The 17,888-nt window shown below is 39.8% G+C and overlaps 3 protein-coding genes across 6 annotated transcripts in view; 1 reads left to right on the top strand and 2 right to left on the bottom strand.

The window, feature by feature from the left end:
• The window catches only part of plxdc2b (plexin domain containing 2b), a 92,917-nt gene extending 86,190 nt beyond the window's left edge, over positions 1-6,727 (top strand). Inside the window, exons 13-14 of one of the 3 annotated variants that reach the window (XM_071484972.1) lie at positions 1,580-1,737; positions 3,353-6,727. In XM_071484972.1, the coding sequence (XP_071341073.1) occupies positions 1,580-1,737; positions 3,353-3,472 (278 nt within the window). In that variant the 3' untranslated portion in view covers positions 3,473-6,727. The remainder of the gene's footprint in view (positions 1-1,579; positions 1,738-3,352) is intronic. The other 2 variants (XM_071484974.1, XM_071484973.1) reach the window with 2 other exon arrangements.
• Positions 6,728-8,396: 1,669 nt separating this feature from the next.
• On the bottom strand, positions 8,397-13,908 carry gimap4 (GTPase IMAP family member 4). Of its 2 annotated transcripts, XM_071484978.1 has the most exons (3): positions 13,752-13,908; positions 11,758-12,537; positions 8,397-10,986 (listed from the first exon to the last, which is right to left on the bottom strand). In XM_071484978.1, exons 1-3 carry the CDS (start codon positions 13,780-13,782, stop codon positions 10,982-10,984), a joined length of 816 nt encoding a protein of 271 aa, XP_071341079.1. In that variant the 5' UTR covers positions 13,783-13,908; the 3' UTR covers positions 8,397-10,981. The 2 variants fall into 2 exon arrangements, with proteins under 2 accessions (XP_071341079.1, XP_071341078.1); XM_071484977.1 differs by lacking the exon at positions 8,397-10,986 and having other exon boundaries at positions 11,750-12,537.
• Positions 13,909-14,147: 239 nt separating this feature from the next.
• On the bottom strand, positions 14,148-17,543 carry chmp4c (charged multivesicular body protein 4C). Its single transcript, XM_071484958.1, has 5 exons — positions 17,156-17,543; positions 16,423-16,600; positions 15,792-15,900; positions 15,458-15,584; positions 14,148-14,631 (listed from the first exon to the last, which is right to left on the bottom strand). Exons 1-5 carry the CDS (start codon positions 17,376-17,378, stop codon positions 14,570-14,572), a joined length of 699 nt encoding a protein of 232 aa, XP_071341059.1. The 5' UTR covers positions 17,379-17,543; the 3' UTR covers positions 14,148-14,569.
• Positions 17,544-17,888: the final 345 nt, after the last annotated feature.

Below are 17,888 nucleotides of genomic sequence, written 5' to 3'. Positions count from 1 at the left end.
AAAAGAAAAAAGACTAAACCCTCCTCAGACTGTGATGTTGAGGATTACGCACAATAGCTAAAAATGTCATCATGTCATTTTCTCTGCCAAGTTGTTTTTCTCTGAAAAGTAGGGCTCCTCGGTTGCCGCATTTAAAACTGTTCTCTGAGAGCTGTTGTGAAAACGCTGTACTTAAAACAAAATGGCATTATAAAAGCTGAGTTATGAAACTCAGTTGGATTATGCACATTGGAGGTAATCATTTATATCGTTTAGTATACAAATGATGTTTCAACACAGGAAATCAAACTCTTTAGATTTCCTGTTCTGGAGTGGATGTTGAGGCTCCACTGACTTACAGCACCACACATGCACAGTGTCTGCCCACACACACTGGACAGGTTTGATCACCACCCGGTTATTCTCTGTGCTGGAAATCAATAAGGCAGGGAGCCAGGGGAGAGGCTGGTTGGCCGACAGGCTCGGCGGTGGCTATAGCTGCTAATTAAAGGCAGGGAGGAGGCTAGGGGAGAGTTTGCTCGAGGGTGGGGGGGCATAGAGTCTGCAGCCCGGTAAACAGATCTGTGCTGAACCTGCTATAAATCTGTGTGAGATAAGCTATGGAGGCAGAATCCATGCTGTTTGTTTCATAATCACTTCATTAGGTCTTTCCCGCTATGATCAGCGTGTCTGTGCTGGGACAAGCCAACACTCTTTCTCTTTGTATATTGTTCTTCTTTTCTTATTCTGTGTGTTCTTCTAGCTGAAAAATTGCTGTTTTTTTCTCTTGTTTTTTTTTTGTCTCCATAGATCAAAACAGAGATTGGCAATAGGTCACAGGGCACTGTTATCATCTTCAAAAGACCTCTCAAATCACCTGCTAGGTCGAATTTGAGGCTCCTATATGAATCTGAGAAAGTGCTTTAAAGACAAGTGTTGACTGAAGGACGAGCTTATTATGTAGTCGCTATATACAGCATCTTCAGTTTGCAGTGCCATATCTGCAGGATACAATGGGACTCAGTATCGGCATCTATAGGACTGCTTCCTCCGCCGATCACAACCATACACTGCTAACCTTGGCGTGGGATTACCTCCTACTCAAGAGGAGAACTGCTCATGAATACTGAAACAGAAAGAACAATCATGCCACAGATACTCTGTCTCAACCTGAACATTGAATTTTCTCTTTCAAAGTGAAGGAAGTGTTTTCTTGATCTCCCTCTCTGAGACACAGCAACCCTGTTAAATCCACTCAAACATACATTACATGGCTGGATTTGCAGTCGAAATGTCACTGTTTATGTTTCCAGATCAAATATGTCTTTTTTTTTTTCAAAGTGTTGGCATTTAGCAAAACTTTGTCAACAAGCATGTCCATGTTAAGGAATATTGATTCATGTAAGACAGCAGGGTATTGATGAATGACGAGTGCCCCCTGTTGGTCAACACTGAAACTGCAGTTTAAAAAATCCCAGTATTTTAAGCATGCAAGCAAATCACTAACCCCAGCAGTGCTCGAACACTCTGACACCATCTGTATCTCTGTATAAAAGGCTGTAAAAGGTAATTTTATGATTTTGGTTTTTTGTGATACCAGCAGAGAGCACTGTGGGCAGGATGCCAGGTACACACCCTCTACACACCGGTCTGATCCTGGGGATCCTGCTGGTGATGCTTATCATGGTTGCCGGCGTGCTGATCACCGTCTACATCTACCACCACCCCACCTCTGCCGCCAGCCTCTTCCTCATCGAGGTGTGTAGTGACACTCCTGTATGACGGGATGATTTTTGATCTTTAGTAGCTGTTCTGGAGTGTTTGAGATTTTAAGGTCATTGCTGATCTTGTCACCTGCTTTACCAAGGTCAAAATTGAAGTTTCAATTTCAGATTTTAAGCTTAAACAGACGAGATGTCCTTGAAGTGCTCAGAAGAATTCAAATTTGTACAATCTGTGACAAGTCGGCAACTTCATCTACCGAGGATGATCATGTAATATGAACAGAAAGCTCCAGCTTGCGTGAGACTGTTGTCGACTTTGTCTATACTTGTAAAAAAAAATTTATAAACTGTACAAGATTTAAAGAATGATGGAATAATTTGAGACATTTGAGAAACTAAATCCTCAATAATATTTTTCTCTTTTGCCTGAACACCCAATATTCATAAGAAGAAACTCATCTCTTAAAAATGCAGACGGTCCTCATTTGCCAGAATATGGTTATTAAGTCAGGAATGTGTACAAACTCCATTGAGTTGTGAGGAGGCAGAATTTTCTCAGACCTTGAGACATTCCAGTGTAATAGTAAGAGAAGATGTCTGTCATGATGATGTCTGCTCCAAAGTATCTGGCCGACTACATAAAAACAACGCCATCTGCACAGACAGTTGTCTCGGGACGAGTCTCTTTTATTCCTCAATTCCTGACTCATAAATATGGATAATGATTTTCAGAGGGGGATGATGAAACTTGGTGCACATAGTCGTTCTTAATGTGAATTAATGTGAATTCCCCAAGGATGAGTAGATGCTGTTTAAAGTGTAGCGCGCTGAGTGGTGTTCAGACGAGCGACAGCTCCTTATGTTTAAAGTTGGGTTGGTTGTCAGCATCGCAGGGTCATTACCAGTCACAGAAATTCCCTGATCTGGATTTTGCTCGCTAAAGTGAAGCACCGTCTTGGCGTAAACTACATCAGACAAAACCAGAGCATTCATCACCTCCTCTTGTTAAGTTTTATAGTTTATGTCTGTGGTGCTCAGACTGAATTCATTCTGCCCTGCTGGAGACATAAATCTCTAAAAACATTCATTTTTAAAACAAGCTTAATAAATTCCTAAAACATATGGGCACTGTATCTGCATTTGTAAGAGGCTATTTTGAACTGGACTAATACTGATTTGGTGCTCTATGCAGCAGGTTCCTGACCTAAGGGTCAGGGCCCCCAGAAGGGTCACAAAATGAAAATGAGGTCACAAGAAAAAGGAAATCAGAAAAAAATCAAGTCTGCTACACAAAATTAAACTTATTTTTCAGGCTTTACTGATTTCCCCTTTTTGTTGTTACTGAAAACATTGTGAGCAGGGAAAATCACTCTTTGGTTACGCAGCTCACGTCTCAGATATGTCAGAAAATCACCAGGCTTATCCTTTTATAAAGACAACACATCATCGAAGCGTGTTTGTGTGTAACATTTGTGGTTTTGCTAAACACATTTTATGTCAACAGAGCTTTGGCAGAGTAGTTAATCGTGGACTGCAGACAGAGATGACCCTCAGCCTTTAACTCTCCTTTAACCTTGAAGACACTGTGACCTCTGACCTTTATCCTGAACTCTGTCCTCACACATGTCCTCTCCCGCCCACCCTCACAGAGACGCCCGAGCAGGTGGCCAGCCATGAAGTTCCGCCGGGGGTCAGGTCACCCAGCCTACGCGGAGGTGGAGCCGGTGGGCCAGGAGAAGGAGGGCTTCATCGAGTCCGAGCAGTGCTGAGCATCCCCGCGGGCCCCACAACCCCCCCACACACACCCCACCCCTCCTGTGCCAGCCCCCCTCCTTCCTGCTCCATGGGGACTTCTCACCAGGAACCTCCAGGAAGTGCTGATCATCGGAGGAGCCCAGTGTACACAATGACTCGTTAAGACTGTCGTACCGGCCCATTGAGTACCAGATGAGACTGAGTGCAGCAGCCGCCAATATGGCGAAGTGAGAAAACCCTGAAAACCGATCCCAGACAAACGCACTGTTCAGCTCCTGTTGGACAGGAACTGACCTGCCGGGGACAGAGGGTGGGAGCAGCATTGACGTCATCGACTCAGTCACCATTGGTTAAGAGTTTGTACGGCTGCTGTCATGTTGCCATGGAGGGATTGTACAGCCTGACTGCCTAGACCGCCACTGGTGTGTCTGAGGGGGGAGCAGGGTGAATTATACAATATATATTTTCAGAAACAATACAGAGTATGTGAACAGAGATTTCCACTTTATTGTTGGTGGGGTTATACAGTATAGGCCTTTGTATATCCATCAGGTTTTCTCTCCTTTTCTTTTTTCTTTCGGTATGTTGTTTTTCACAGGGGTTGGCACATGTATCTGTATAGACCGTCGGTATTGCTTTTCAATACAATAGCAGGCTTAATTGACTTTTCCACAGCCAGAGAGGCTGCGGCTGTGCGATATGACGTGAGCTGAACTCCTGTCACTGCGATCGATCACACCACGGAGTAAAGCTCTGAACATTCCGCGTTTTTTTCAAATTAGTTTGTGATGTTTGGCTGGTTTCATTTTCTGAAAATGAAGTGTCAGATGTTTTTTTATTTTTGTTCACTGAGAATATTTCAGTGGGTTTTTTTGAGTGGGTGATGGGCACACTCTATCCTTCTTTCTGTTTGATTGGTTCTTTGATTGATTCCTTACATCATTGATGCCATTTGATGTTTTTTATTTTTGCTTTTTATTTTTTTTATTTTTTTTCATTACTGCCGTGCCATTTTGTCCCTGACTAGGGTTTGCACTTTTTTTTTTTCCATGCACATTTTTTTTCTCATTTGACATGTGGTACTAATGCAAAATTGCAAGACAGGCGCTTGTGAGTGTGAATATATTTTCTAAAGTGTAAGTGATTCCTGTGTGTGTGTGTGTGTGTGTGAATGCGTGTGTGAATGCAAAAGAGAGCAGTTTACAGTGGTGACTGGATATCCACCTGCTTTATGGGTGCATATGTTTGAGCTGGCTCTGCACAGTTGATTCTTATTGATTTGAATCTGAGGTATCTGGATACAGTTTGTGTGAGCCAGAAAACACACTGGTCTAGTTGGAGTTTTTCTTGATTTTACAGTGTGGTTTCTTTTTCCAGTATGTTGCCAGCATAACCAGTTCTGTGTCCATGTTTAACAACTATGATTGACTCATCCATATTAACACATTAAGTGTATATACCAAGGCCAAAACATTTGCAGATTCAGGTAACTCATGGCAAACATTTTTAGTATAGCAGTAATAGTACTGAAAAACTTTATTTTTTATGAGTGGCCTTTTTTTCTGTACTTTTTTACTTAAATGTGAAAACTGTTCCAGTCATTGCTGTCACCGATCAAAACACAAGGCTTCTGACTGAGCAAATTCAAACACTCATTTCTACTGTTCAATATTATTTCCAGACAAAAATCACCTTTTACACCAATGACCGTGGACTCGTTTTACAGACGCTATCGGTATCCTGGAATTCTACTGAAAAATTAAACGTGCAATATTACACCTGTTCAGTTTGACACTGAAAATGCACCTGGATAATTTTTTTATTTTTTATTAACACCTTGTCACCATCACATTGAGACCAAAGACTAATCAGCATCTGAGTGCGCTATGTTTACCTCAGACTCCCCACAGCCTCCACACCTCAGTACTCAGCACACCACCATATACAGAACAGACCAGTTAGTGGAGCGTGTAGTGGTTCACTGGTTAACTTGTAGTGGTTATAACGTTGTTTCTGTAAACCCCTCCCCCCGAACAGCGATTGTCCAATCACAGCTTTGGAGCGCATCATCGGTTTACTACTGTCACACAACCTGTTGAGTCTCTAAAAGACAATTACCCGGCATTGTTTGAAAAACGTCATTACGTTGTTTTAGAGGTATTTTCAAAACCCCCAAAGACTCCAACCATCCAGATGAAAATCATTCTGTCTGCTGAAAGATGAAAAAAAGAGTCTGATTAGAACAATGGTTTTTCCTAGTTAAACCGAATATGACTCGAACATATGCTAAAACACGAGAGGCACAAATTAGGGCTAATGTTTGCCAGACTCCTTGATTAATCAGTCCTCCTCCTAAAAGCCTTTTCTCTCATGTCAAAACTACAAGTGTACATGCAAGCAAACATGTAATTAATCAATCTTAATGGGAGCATTTAATCCTCTAAATACACTCTCATTAACACATCAGCTATAACCTACACACCCAAAGATACACACAAGTGTCACCAAGTACAAATTCCAATTTAGGGACTCACTGGCTGTTTTATTTTCCCTCCCCTTCCCCTTCTTCAACACTCCACTGAGCTCTGATGTGGTCTCACTGGTACAAACCCCCCTTTTCAAACCCCACTTTATGAGTCCTCATAACTTCCTACCACGATTGTGTTTTAAAGGCAAACAGGAGAGAACAGGGGGTTTAGTTTAACAGCGGCTCCTTCCCGCCTACAGATATTTTTTAGACTATTGTTAGATCGATCCCTGTGGAGAAATGCTCTTTGCATTTGCTTGGGACATCTGCTTGTTGCACACTGCCACCTGAAACTGCAAGTGTTTTTATAACCACTCTCAAAACGCAGTCAGAGAAAGTGGCTGATGGTCGGACTCCTCTACAAAAGCCGAAACATGTAACAGGAGGTTGTCCAGCAGCTAAACCTTCACTTGCTTCACTGGACTTGACTAATTGCTTTCACTCCCACTTTCTTAACATGTTGTTTGAGATGATGGTGAAGTAGCACAGTGGTGCTGTTCTTTACTCTCTGACCTATGAGTTGGGATTGGATGACGGTTGCCAGAGCTGAATGTAAAGAGCTCAATGTAAAGAAACAAGACGTGGACTTTCCTTTTGGCTGTGACCTTGTTTTTATGTTATCACGACACTCCATAGCACACAATAAGACTCAAAATCACACAGTATCATGGCTGTCTGTAATTTCTGTAACTACTGTTGTTTTGATTACATTTGAAATAATAAACGATGTTGTTAAAAACAATCACTCTTGTGCACAACTGCTTGTGCGTTTGTGAGTACAATAAAATGATAGTTTGTTTTATTTTAGCGTACATTAGGTGATATTTCTGAGCACTGTTTTTTTTTTGTTGGAGCAAATTTCTTACAAATAACCACTTTCATTGCTCTATTAATCAGTATTCATGTATGCATTCAAAGCACAAATACAATAGAGAATCAATGAGCAGCTGGGAAACTGACGTGCTTATGCATTATTCTGGCTTAAATGCCACCATAATTAATTAAAAAATGCATGACAAAAAAATTTAATATCTTGGGACAGATTGATTTGGGGGGAAGCTGATGTTTGACTGACAGTGAACTGAACTTTTTTCTTTCTGCTCATTCTGCTTGTCAGTCAACAACATGTAGCCCTTTTCTATAAAAACAAACAAAACATGATTTTCTGCTTTACATTGTCTGTGTCTTTGACTGTGCTGAGAGAGAGAGCACAGCAGTGGAAAAATGTCATCTGGCTTACAGGAAATCCTTGGATCAGGTAGATAGTGGAACCGCCTGCCTGCAGATTGAGGAGATAGAGCTCTACAGCAGTATAGAGAGAAAGCTGAGCAAACAAGACAACAAAGCGAGAGATGGAGCAGAGCTCAGCAATCTGGGGGCAAAGAAGGCATGAGGGAGGTATGAGGAAGGATGGAGCATTATTGACGGAGCCAGACAGGCCTTCCAGACCTTGTTAGAGAGGACGACTGGTTCTGTAGCATGAAGGACACCAAGAGGATTAAACTTCCGCTCTAGATATATGACTGAGGGGTAGAGTCGGTGAGTAATGAAGGGTGCTGCATAAACACAACCACTGCACATCTTGCCTATAAACTATAATAAGTGGGTGTTAATAGTTGGACACACAGCTATTACATTCCTCAAATCAAGTTAATGAATCCATTGTGGGCAAGGTCATACCAGTGCTGTGAATCATGCTGCCGCTGTTGTAAACACATCCATCAGCACTGTGACCTGGCGTCTTACTGCCATCTAGTGGTCAAACCACAGAAAGTAACCACCGTAGGAACTAAACAATGGAGATTAATACACAAGTTTTGGTTTTAGTATTAGATTTTATTCATATTTCCTGCTACATAGGTACATTAGAAAACACCTCAAACGGAGCAGTTTATTTCCTGTCTCCTTACACATCAAACCCAATCTTCACCTCCTCAAGTTATGGCAATTTATTATAAGCTTTAGAAATAAGACAATTGGTGGAGTGATTGATTAGTTAGCAACTATTTTAATAGTCAGTTCATTTTTTCAGTTATCGCTCAAGCACAATATCAACGCATTCTCGGGTTCCAGTTTTCCAAATTGAGGATTTACTGCTTTTCTTTGTCAAATATGATACTAAATGAAATATCTTTGGGTTTTTGACTGTGGGTGAGATAAAACAACCAATTTGAAGAAGTTATATTGGGCTATTCTGACATTTCGTGGACTAAATGATTAATTGATCAGTCTAATAAGATGATGAAAAGATAAAAAACAAAACAATCCCTAGATGGCTGAGAGTTATAGCATATTTATAACAATAATTCTGAACCTATAAAAGCTTGTGGCAAACGCATAATTGAACAAATTAAAGAGGCATATTTGAGTGATAAAATTCAAGTACTCAAGAAACAGGCACCAGACTTACAGTAGATCAAAATATACATTTATTTGGACCTAACAATTCAGCACTCGTTTAAAATGAAGCCATTTAATTTTCCCTCACAAGCTAATCTGAACAGTGTTGGATAATAACACGTGTTGCACAAAGGGTACAGCAGAAGCCCAGAGAGGCCACTCAGCGTCGTTCATTCATTTCTTAAGAGTAACTTGATTCACATGCTGGACTCAGAACCATGAGAGACCAAACAGGGTCAACACTTACGGAAAAAGGACTGAAAATAACCAATTCATCATCACAAACACAGCTGTAACCTGACCTCATATGTTTGTTATTGTGTTTATTCCGAGAGTCTTGATTTATATGTTTATATCGACCCCCCTGAATCTAAAATAACATACGAGTAATGAGCGTACAACGGGTCTACAGCAGGCCACGCTCCTCTCTGATGTTTCTGTATCAAATGTCAGCACTCATGTCAGTATTTACCCACACTGGGTGGAACAGTCCTATATATGAACATACAACATTGGATCTGCTTTACTCTGTAATGAATAAAAAAATACATTCACAAAGCTGCTTTTCAGAAACAGATCTACACTATCTACAGCATTTCTTTGATTTAAAAGCTTTTAGGTCAGTTGTTGTAAATCCTGGTTCTTTCCTGGCTTGTTGGTTTTCAATCCGACCATCCTGGCGATTGCATTTACCAGGTGGCTAAAAAAAGGTTCCGATTTCATTGTTGGAGTGAAACCAGATGATCTAGATTGTGAGAGACCAGAGTGAGAACTGATCTGTGACATTTACAAAGAACAAAAGATTGAAGGCAAAGATTTACAGTCAGGATCTGTGGACCTCACAGTCCCTCTATTAGTATCTGATTTACACCCGCGTTAACTAAAACTAAAACTATCAGTGCTCTGAGTCTTAAGGAGGCGAACTGGGAATATTGGCAGTTATACTGGTAGCCACAAGTGACTGATCTGTAGTTGTGGGATATGCAAGGCAAGGATTCAACATTATGTGCACCTGTTTATGCTTTGTACAGCTGGGCCACTCCCACAAGGGCCCCATGTACAGTACACAGACACAAATACTAGTCTGAGGCCCAACTGGGCCATGGTTAACTACAGCCTGTGACCATCTACTGTACTTTTCCTTAAACTGGGTCCTCCAATGGTGGTGTACCACTGATTGATTAAAGCGGTGGCTGAGGTTAAGAATCAGTCCCGGTAAGGCTCACAAAGGAGGCCTCTATAAAATAGCTATATACTCATACAATGTTGGAGTGTCTGTCCAGAGCAGCTGACTCTACCCTGTCAGGAAGAGCCAGCATCTCTGGAAAAGGTTCTAAATTTGGCAAAGCTGGCTGCCTACAAAAGCATATTAACTGTTGCTTTAGCCCTTGCACTTTTTGACCTAGCTCTCATGCTTATTAACTATGTAGACATGCAGACCTGATGGTGCCCAATATCCAATGATGTCATAACAAACAAAGAGTTGGAGACTCTTGCATATACTACTTACAAAACCAGTTTTTCACCCAAAATCTCATTTTTCTACAAACAAAAACTTAAAGGTGCCCTGTGGAGCTTAGCAAACATGAAAAAGTTACGTTTACACTATGTATCCTTGAGGTCTAACAAAACATGTTAAATGCATTTTAAAAAACAACAAACATTGCTTCATAGCGCGACTAGTGGTCACAAACTCCACAGTGTACCTTTAAGCTTTCAGAATAGATTGAAAGATGTGATAATCACATAGAAATTCTACACAAAGACGCTTTAATGTAATTCATATGTAGAACCTGGGTTGAAGAGTCACATCACTCAGATCTATCTCTGTCTCCAACAACCCCAGTTACTCTCGGAGTGCATGTAACTCACTGGCCAACGGTGGAAGTAGCAGCCAGTAAAACCACTGCTTTAAAGCAACAGACAAAAATCAATAACCGCTCAAGTGCTTTACAACTGTACACTGAGAGTGTAATAAACATCGCAGCACGAGAAAAGCATTTACAGTTTGGTCACAACAAATGGGAATCATTATAAAAGCAATTCCCTCAACAGTCATCAACAGAATATTACAGAAACAATTTAGTAGTGCAGTTCTGCCATTGGTATCCGCCATGACTAAGGAGTGTGCACACTGGATTTAAAGATGATGGCTGTTCCCTACTATGTGTAACAGCTTGTGCTTCCTTGTTTCAGATTAAGTAAAATCCGTCCCATTACACATCCTTAAACAAGATAGTTTAACAAATCAGCAAACATCTTCCACGCTAACAAACAAAATATTGTTACATGTTAAAACAGGGGAGTATAAATCTGTGGACACTAGGAGAGAAGGGCATTTATGTTGAAAAGGCCTCCCATTTCATCACAGTGAGAAGATAGTGTGTAATACAGAAAGCACACAACTAACACACACAGTAACATGTCTGATTAAAAAAATAAATAAAATAAATCACATTGCTTTGTACATTCAGTAACATTTCAGTTGATTACCCTTTTCTATCTCGTCAAATATGCAGCGTTGCCAGCAGTACAGTAAGGCAGAGGCTCCTCCGTCAGTCGTGGTTTAGACGGTCCATCTGTCAAGTGTGTCTGGTTAATCTAGAATTGGACACATAGTGCATTATTCATAGGGCTCCATTTTATATATAACCAAGCATATTCACATGCATATAGCTAAAATAGCGTGATGTAATTATCACTGTAGTGCTGTTAGAAATGATGATGTCCTGTTTTGTTTGTAGGTTTGTCTTTCTCGGGGTGTTATGGAGACACAGGAAAAGAAAACGACATACAGGAAAGTCTAAATTTCATGCATACCAGCCTGGCACAAAGCAGCGATAACGTTACGGAAGATTAACAAATCCATCTACTCTAAAGGCCCCATGAAATGGCATATATTTACTCCCTTAAAGCAGCTATACTCAATATCTTTATGACAGCAATCAATTCAATTTCAACATGTCAAATTTCAACACATATAATTATCACGTGACCCTGCTGACCCCCTCAACTCTCCGTGTTTTGTGTCTTTTAGCTCAATGTTTTGGTTTTTTGGCCCACAGCTTTACTATTTTGGTTCACTCTCACAGCTTTAGCAGCCAGAAGCTCTAAAAAAAAAAAAAACGCAGTATACTCTAGAGACTGAGGGTAGCAAGTTTAATGTGATATCTTGTCTGTTGAAACAGCATGTTGCATAGGGACTTATGCAATGCACTGATGAACCACTGTTTGATTAAATAGGAAAGGCCCAAATTTCTTGTTTCCTTCAGCAAGATGAAGTCACCATAAAAATTCTGTGTTTGCCAGGAAGTTAAAGTCTTAACAGTGTCCTACATGAAATGCATAACATAAGATAAACACATCACTCACTGGAAAGTGGATCCACCTCCATGACTTTGGACAAACCCAGTCCGGAGTTCTGTTTGGGTCGTGCCCCCAGATTGCGCACCTCTCCAGCTGGGTTCTGGTTCTCATCCAGAGTTTTCTTCTCTTTCGCCACCTCCTCTGGGTTGTAGTACCCTCCTTCCTCTGCCACCATCTTCTCCACCCTCTCCATCAAGCGTCCTACCTGGGGATGCTCCCCAAATATGCAGTTATTTATGACAAAGTACCTTCGCTTACACTTCTCCAACACCCACTGCAGCTCCTTTCCCTCCCTGCGAATGTACCTCTCAATTGATATTGTTCTCAGCACCTCCGCCCAGGTGAAAACCACAATCGTATGCTTCCACACACGCTCCCCAAAGAGGCTCACATGCTCCTCGATGCGTGCACGGTCCACCTCTGTGAACATGCCCACAGGGATGACCAGCAGGAAGGCATGTGGACCTGGAGCAGGAAGAGAAGCTCCTCTCACTAACTCCTGTTTATAAGAGGGTGGTGTATCCTGGGCAGAGAACCACCCTGGAGTGTCCACCACAATCACCGGCCGCCCCTGCACCTCAGCCTGCCTCTTAACACAGAACTCGGCTGCTCGTTCCAGATGAAATTCCTCTCGGCCTAAGATAGTGTTGGCTGTCAGGCTCTTCCCCGGCCACCTCCATCCCAGCACCACCAGACGAACTTCGGGCAGGTGTTTGGCTGCTTTAGCTGCAGCTGCTGTCTTTCTTGCCTCCTCTTCTGTTCCAGGGGCATCTCCAGCTGTGGTCACTGAATTGAAAAGAGTCAGTGTTGGGATGGGATGTAGTTGAATATAAAACTGTTTTAACAAGAACTTATGAACCATTTAAGGACTGCAACTAATAATTATTTTCATTATGAATGAATCTGTTTACTATTGTTTGGTCTATAAAATGTCCATTTATTAAAATCTGTGAAGCTGAAGACGATGATTTTTGTCATTTTTGCTTTAAAAAGTTATTTAAACTATTATCAACATTTTTAATATGTGCTGTATCTTTTTTGCTACCATAAAATTCATAGTATAGTTTCATCAGTACACGAAGTATTAAAACTGTGTACTCAAAAAGTATCTGCAAGTAACAATTATTTTCATTATCACTGAATCTGTGGACTATTTACTTTATTAATCATTTAGTTGTTTTGTCTATAAAAACTTTTGAAGGAAAAAGTGCTTGTAGATTGTTTGTTTTATTTAACCATCAGTCCAGAGCCGGAATATATTAAATTTATGGTCAAACATGACCAACAAAACATAAGAGCTCACACTTGAAAACTGAGAATCAGCTTACTGTGTGTCTGCCTATTTTACATGAAAAATGACAAAAAAAAAAATCAAACTAGTGACAGATTAATCAAATTTCTGTCAATCGACTAATCAAATAATCAACTACTCATTGCAGCTCTTCCTTAAAAGTAATTCACGGTTTAAGCTTAGCCTCCCAAAAAACGTGGTGTAAAGTAAAAGTAAATTTACCCAAGTACTGTACGGTACTTCTACCTCAGTAGTTCTTTGCTACAGTCCACAAATATCTTACTTTTTACTACACTATATTTATTTAATATCTTTAGTTACTTTACAGTTTAAGATACCTAAATATAATCCATCAATAAATGATTATGTATCAAGATAGGCTAAGATAAGACTATTGATGCCTGGGGCACATTAACAAGTTACCCAGCGCTATATAAAGTTACCCTCTTGGTATAATTAACGAGTAAAAAGTCATAATACTTGGTTAATAACTACGTAAGATGAACCTAGATGTATAGGAAGTTTTTTTCCACATCCTCTGACATTAGCAACTACGTGTGAAACGTGTCACAGCCCGGTTTAGAGGGTAATGTTTAGCCTGGAAACTGTCTGCTAACTTAGCGCTAATTTCTATAGCCACAGAAACTAGCCATATTTGTTCTCCAAACTTAGCGACAGTTTTAAAAAGATAATGATGTTGCTGGCTTACCTCCTGTCTGCTGTGGTCTGTTCGCTTCCATACTGTGTTTTATTACAGATATTCGTCTGTTTCAGGTGTTATTTGCTTTTGGGCGGCTAGTTCACCGGAGCAGGACTTCCCCTTGTAGAAGTCACAAGCTAACGAAGCTAAGGATAACGTCCGGTCACATCTTTCAAAATAAAAGCAGGGCACACCGGATGCAACCTAACTACAGAGCAGTTGTAAAGTGAAAGTTTAAAGTGTAAATGAAAATTCCAATATTTAGCACAATAAGATGCGTTTTTAAAATCTCAATTTTTACAATATTACATTGACTTATATAGCCCATAATAAACCATATCTATGAAACTCATGATAATGAACAGCAGTGTTAAATACACCAAGGTAATGGCACATAAGACAATATTATTAGGGTAATTATTTTATTGTTGAACATTGAAAAGTAATATATTTACAGTGTTAATGCAAAGTCTAAGTTTATTTACAGCGGCCCGACACAGAAGAAAGCGTTTTGCTCAATATGTTGGACATCACATTGGACTTATATAAGCAGTAGATTCCGAGGTTGGCTACGAATGACACGTGAAAAAAAATCAGAGGTAGTAAAGAAAAGAAAATTGCAGTTTGTTGAAACCTCCACTTAAAATGTTTAATTTCTTGATAAATATATCCTGAAAAGTAGCAGTGTAAGGTCATAAACAAAAAGGTAGTTTTGAAAATATTTATGTACTTCATTATCCCTAAACAATCTCAAAAATTATAAAAAATATCTTTTAAAACTTCATATCTCTGTCACTTTCAGTGAGTGTAAGGCTGCCATAATGTACTTAAGTTGCCCAAGATGCCAGCATACGCATGTCGTCATCATCTTCAACCCTTTTCTTGGTTGCTGTAAAAAGAAGAAAACAGTTTATGTTATTAAATTATAATGTAATGTTCTTTAGGATTAAGGTTGCAGACAAGGACTAATTATGTTATTGTTAACAATAATGATTACTTTATTTCCATTAATCGATTAATTATTAGTCTTAAAATAGGTATGTTTAAAGGAATGTGCTGGTGGCCTGAGGCAGCTGACCATGAAGAAGGGACATGTGTTGTATGTTTGTTCCTATCTCTCTGTCCCTTCATTTCCTGTCACTTCTCCACTGTTGCTGTCTGATAAATTCATTAAATTCCCCCGCAAATAATTTAATAATTTAATTTTAACTTAATATGTTTAAAAATGATATGAGCCCACACTAATGTTTTAAATTGCTTTTTGTCTAACCATTGAGGTTTTATTGGTAGGCAAACAAAAAAAACCTTTATTTTATTGTAGCCTTATTACTCCTCATGGTTTCTATTTAATGTAATTCTAAATTCATGTATATGAATGTGTGTAATGTATATGGTAAAAGTGTTTGTATACATGAATAGCTTTGTGTACAGATTACATCTTTTTATAATAACAGCATTTTTATATACAAATAAATAATATGAACTAATTCTTAATAGATAAATGACTTATACAATTCAACATCATCAGTATCAGCCACTTTCTTGTGTTTTAGCTGTTGGGAAAGTAACAAACTGAGATTAATTTCTACAACTCAAACATGTATTTTGCTGATAAAATTGTGAAGGTTTGAAATGAAATTGAAAGTGAAATGTACAGTAGTAGACAAAATGTATTTGTCCTTTATTGTTTTAGGCCTGCGCTGTGTTGTACTTACTTCTGCGCTGACTGGGCCGTGCTGAAGGCAGTTTGGAGCTGGGCACACTGGGTAATCCACCCATACTCTTCATGCTCTCCTCAAGATCCTCCTGTTCCAGCTCTGCCAGCTCTGCCAGCAGCTCATCCTAAGAAAACACACAAGGTAAACAACATGCAGAGTTCTGTCAGATGCATGAAATGGATTAGTAGGCAAAACAAAAAAAATACCACACATATCTTAAATTCTGTATCATGTCCAAAAAGAAAATGGCCACTCTAAATGACATAAAAATGAGGAGAGAGGGAGTGCGAGTGCCATAACAGTTGATTTTGGAGGTAGAAGAGGTATCAACCTCATCGAATGTCTCGCCGAAAGGTCTGGAAATGGCATCGCTGATCTCCTGAGCCACATCCTGTTGCTCCGTGATATCCTGCATCAGATCATCTATCTTGTCAACGTCCCTGAAAAAGAGAGGAGAGAGATAAAATGTCAAAAGTTAAAAAAAACATCACTGTAAACTCGAGTTTAAAAATGGCTTTAAGAATTCACCTAAAACCGCTGCCAAATGTTTTTCCCCCTTCCTTTTTTTTAATCATTTAGTCTAAATATTAATAGGCTATTTTAAAATGGTATGTGTCCAGTCAAAAACCACAGGTGGTGTGCACTAAGGTTTGCTGTTACAACTAATATTTTATATACTTATTTATATTCAACACTTATCATTTTGTCTGGATTTGATGACTTGCCTTATACATTTATGAATAAAATATATATTTCTGGAAAAAAACTGATTTGCTGAGGTCCCTTTGCAGCCTTCCAGTTCAAAAGTGTAATACAAAACGTCTTTTAAAATAGGTGCACTGTTAGGTCCCCTATCAAAAAGATACAGGTAGTGGTATGTACCAATTTTACTTTTCAGGTAAATTGATAAAAACATTTTTTTTTTTTTTTTACTTTTACTGCTTATACCAGCAGGTTCTTACATGTTCTCGTGGACTTGCTTCATGGCCTTGGCAGCGAAGCCCATGTTCTTCAGGACCTCTGTGTTGGTGTGTGAGTTTTCTAAAGCTTCTCTCTGAAACTCGATGGTGGAGAGTGTGCCGTCAATCTGGGTGAGCTGCTGCTCCAAACGTTTCTTCCTCTTCAGGGCCTGCAGAGCAGCTGATACGGAGACAATGGAGAAGTTACTCTTGTGAGACTCTCTCTGGTCATTTCACACCTTGGTTCACAAATGTTGGGAGTTTACAAACTAAATGACAACAGGGTTCCTCCCATCACATAACAATGTTTATTTTTAGTCTAAGGTGATTCAACCAAGCAGCGCAGCACCTCAACCTCAGCACCTTCCACACTCCTGAACAACAGAAACCTTCAGCTTTCATACAATTAAATTCTTTTGTCTCTTTTCTGTCACCTCACTTGTTACAAACCCGTCATACTTGCTGCCGCTGTGAGAACTGAATTTGCCCACTTGAAGACCCCATCACAACAAAACAATTAGCCCCCTGCCAATAATCCCATGGTGAAGTGGGTGTCAAACCTCTTTAACCACCTCTTTTCATACCTGTAGGGATTTTAGTTTGATATTGGCCTTAAAAAGACTATAATATACACTTTTAAGCACAATCTAAGACGGCCTTTGGCCTATTTTCTGAATGCCCTTAGCTCGGGAGAAAAACAGGTGCATCGGATTTTCTGACAAGCACAAAAACATACCCCTCTTGTTTTTTGTGCCGTTCTTCTTGGCTATCATTATCTCTTGCTCTATCCTCTTCTCCAGGTAATCTTGCTTCTTCGTCAGCATTTCCTCTGTTTCCCGCAGTTTGTGGATGGCCTCCTGGGGTGAAGGTCCTCCCCGCGACCGGTGGTGTTTGGACTTCGAGGAGCTGGATGAACTCGAGCTGGAACTCCCCTTGAATAATTTCGCGATTTTGCTCATTTTCGCGGTCTTCGTGGGGGAAAATCGCACAGGTGACTAAAACTGCGACGTCCTGCTTCGCTGTTTCTACAGGTAGGTATGTTGCTGGCAGACTTTCCTGTTCGACGGCTTTGTGCATTCAATTCAAACCAGCCAGTGAACGCACCTTTCACCGCACCTTTCACTAATACCTGAGTGACGTATTGTCATCTGACGCCCATTACACCCTGAAACCTCTTTCCTCCGTTCACCACGTTTAAAAATAATACATTTTTATTTATACTGTCATGAATTATGACGGACGTGTTTATTTTTTGTTATAGACGCAGGCTTATTTGTCGCATCGTAAATGTTGATAAAGTGAAAGAAGAGCGAATTAAAAAGAAATTAATGTTTTATATAAATATGGAATACAAGCCAAAGTCAGTAAATCCCATACCAGACATAAAATATAAATAGTTTGTCGTGAAACTGTATTTATTTTATAAAATACATTTAAAAAAAAAAAAAAAAAAAAAAAAAAACGCTCTC

The sequence above is a fragment of the Trachinotus anak genome, unplaced genomic scaffold (genome assembly GCF_046630095.1).
Source record: "Trachinotus anak isolate AG129_WGS33_773 ecotype Australia unplaced genomic scaffold, CSIRO_AGI_Tana_v1 ptg000009l, whole genome shotgun sequence".
NCBI lineage: Eukaryota > Metazoa > Chordata > Actinopteri > Carangiformes > Carangidae > Trachinotus > Trachinotus anak.
This window is presented reverse-complemented; position numbering and strand designations above follow the sequence as displayed.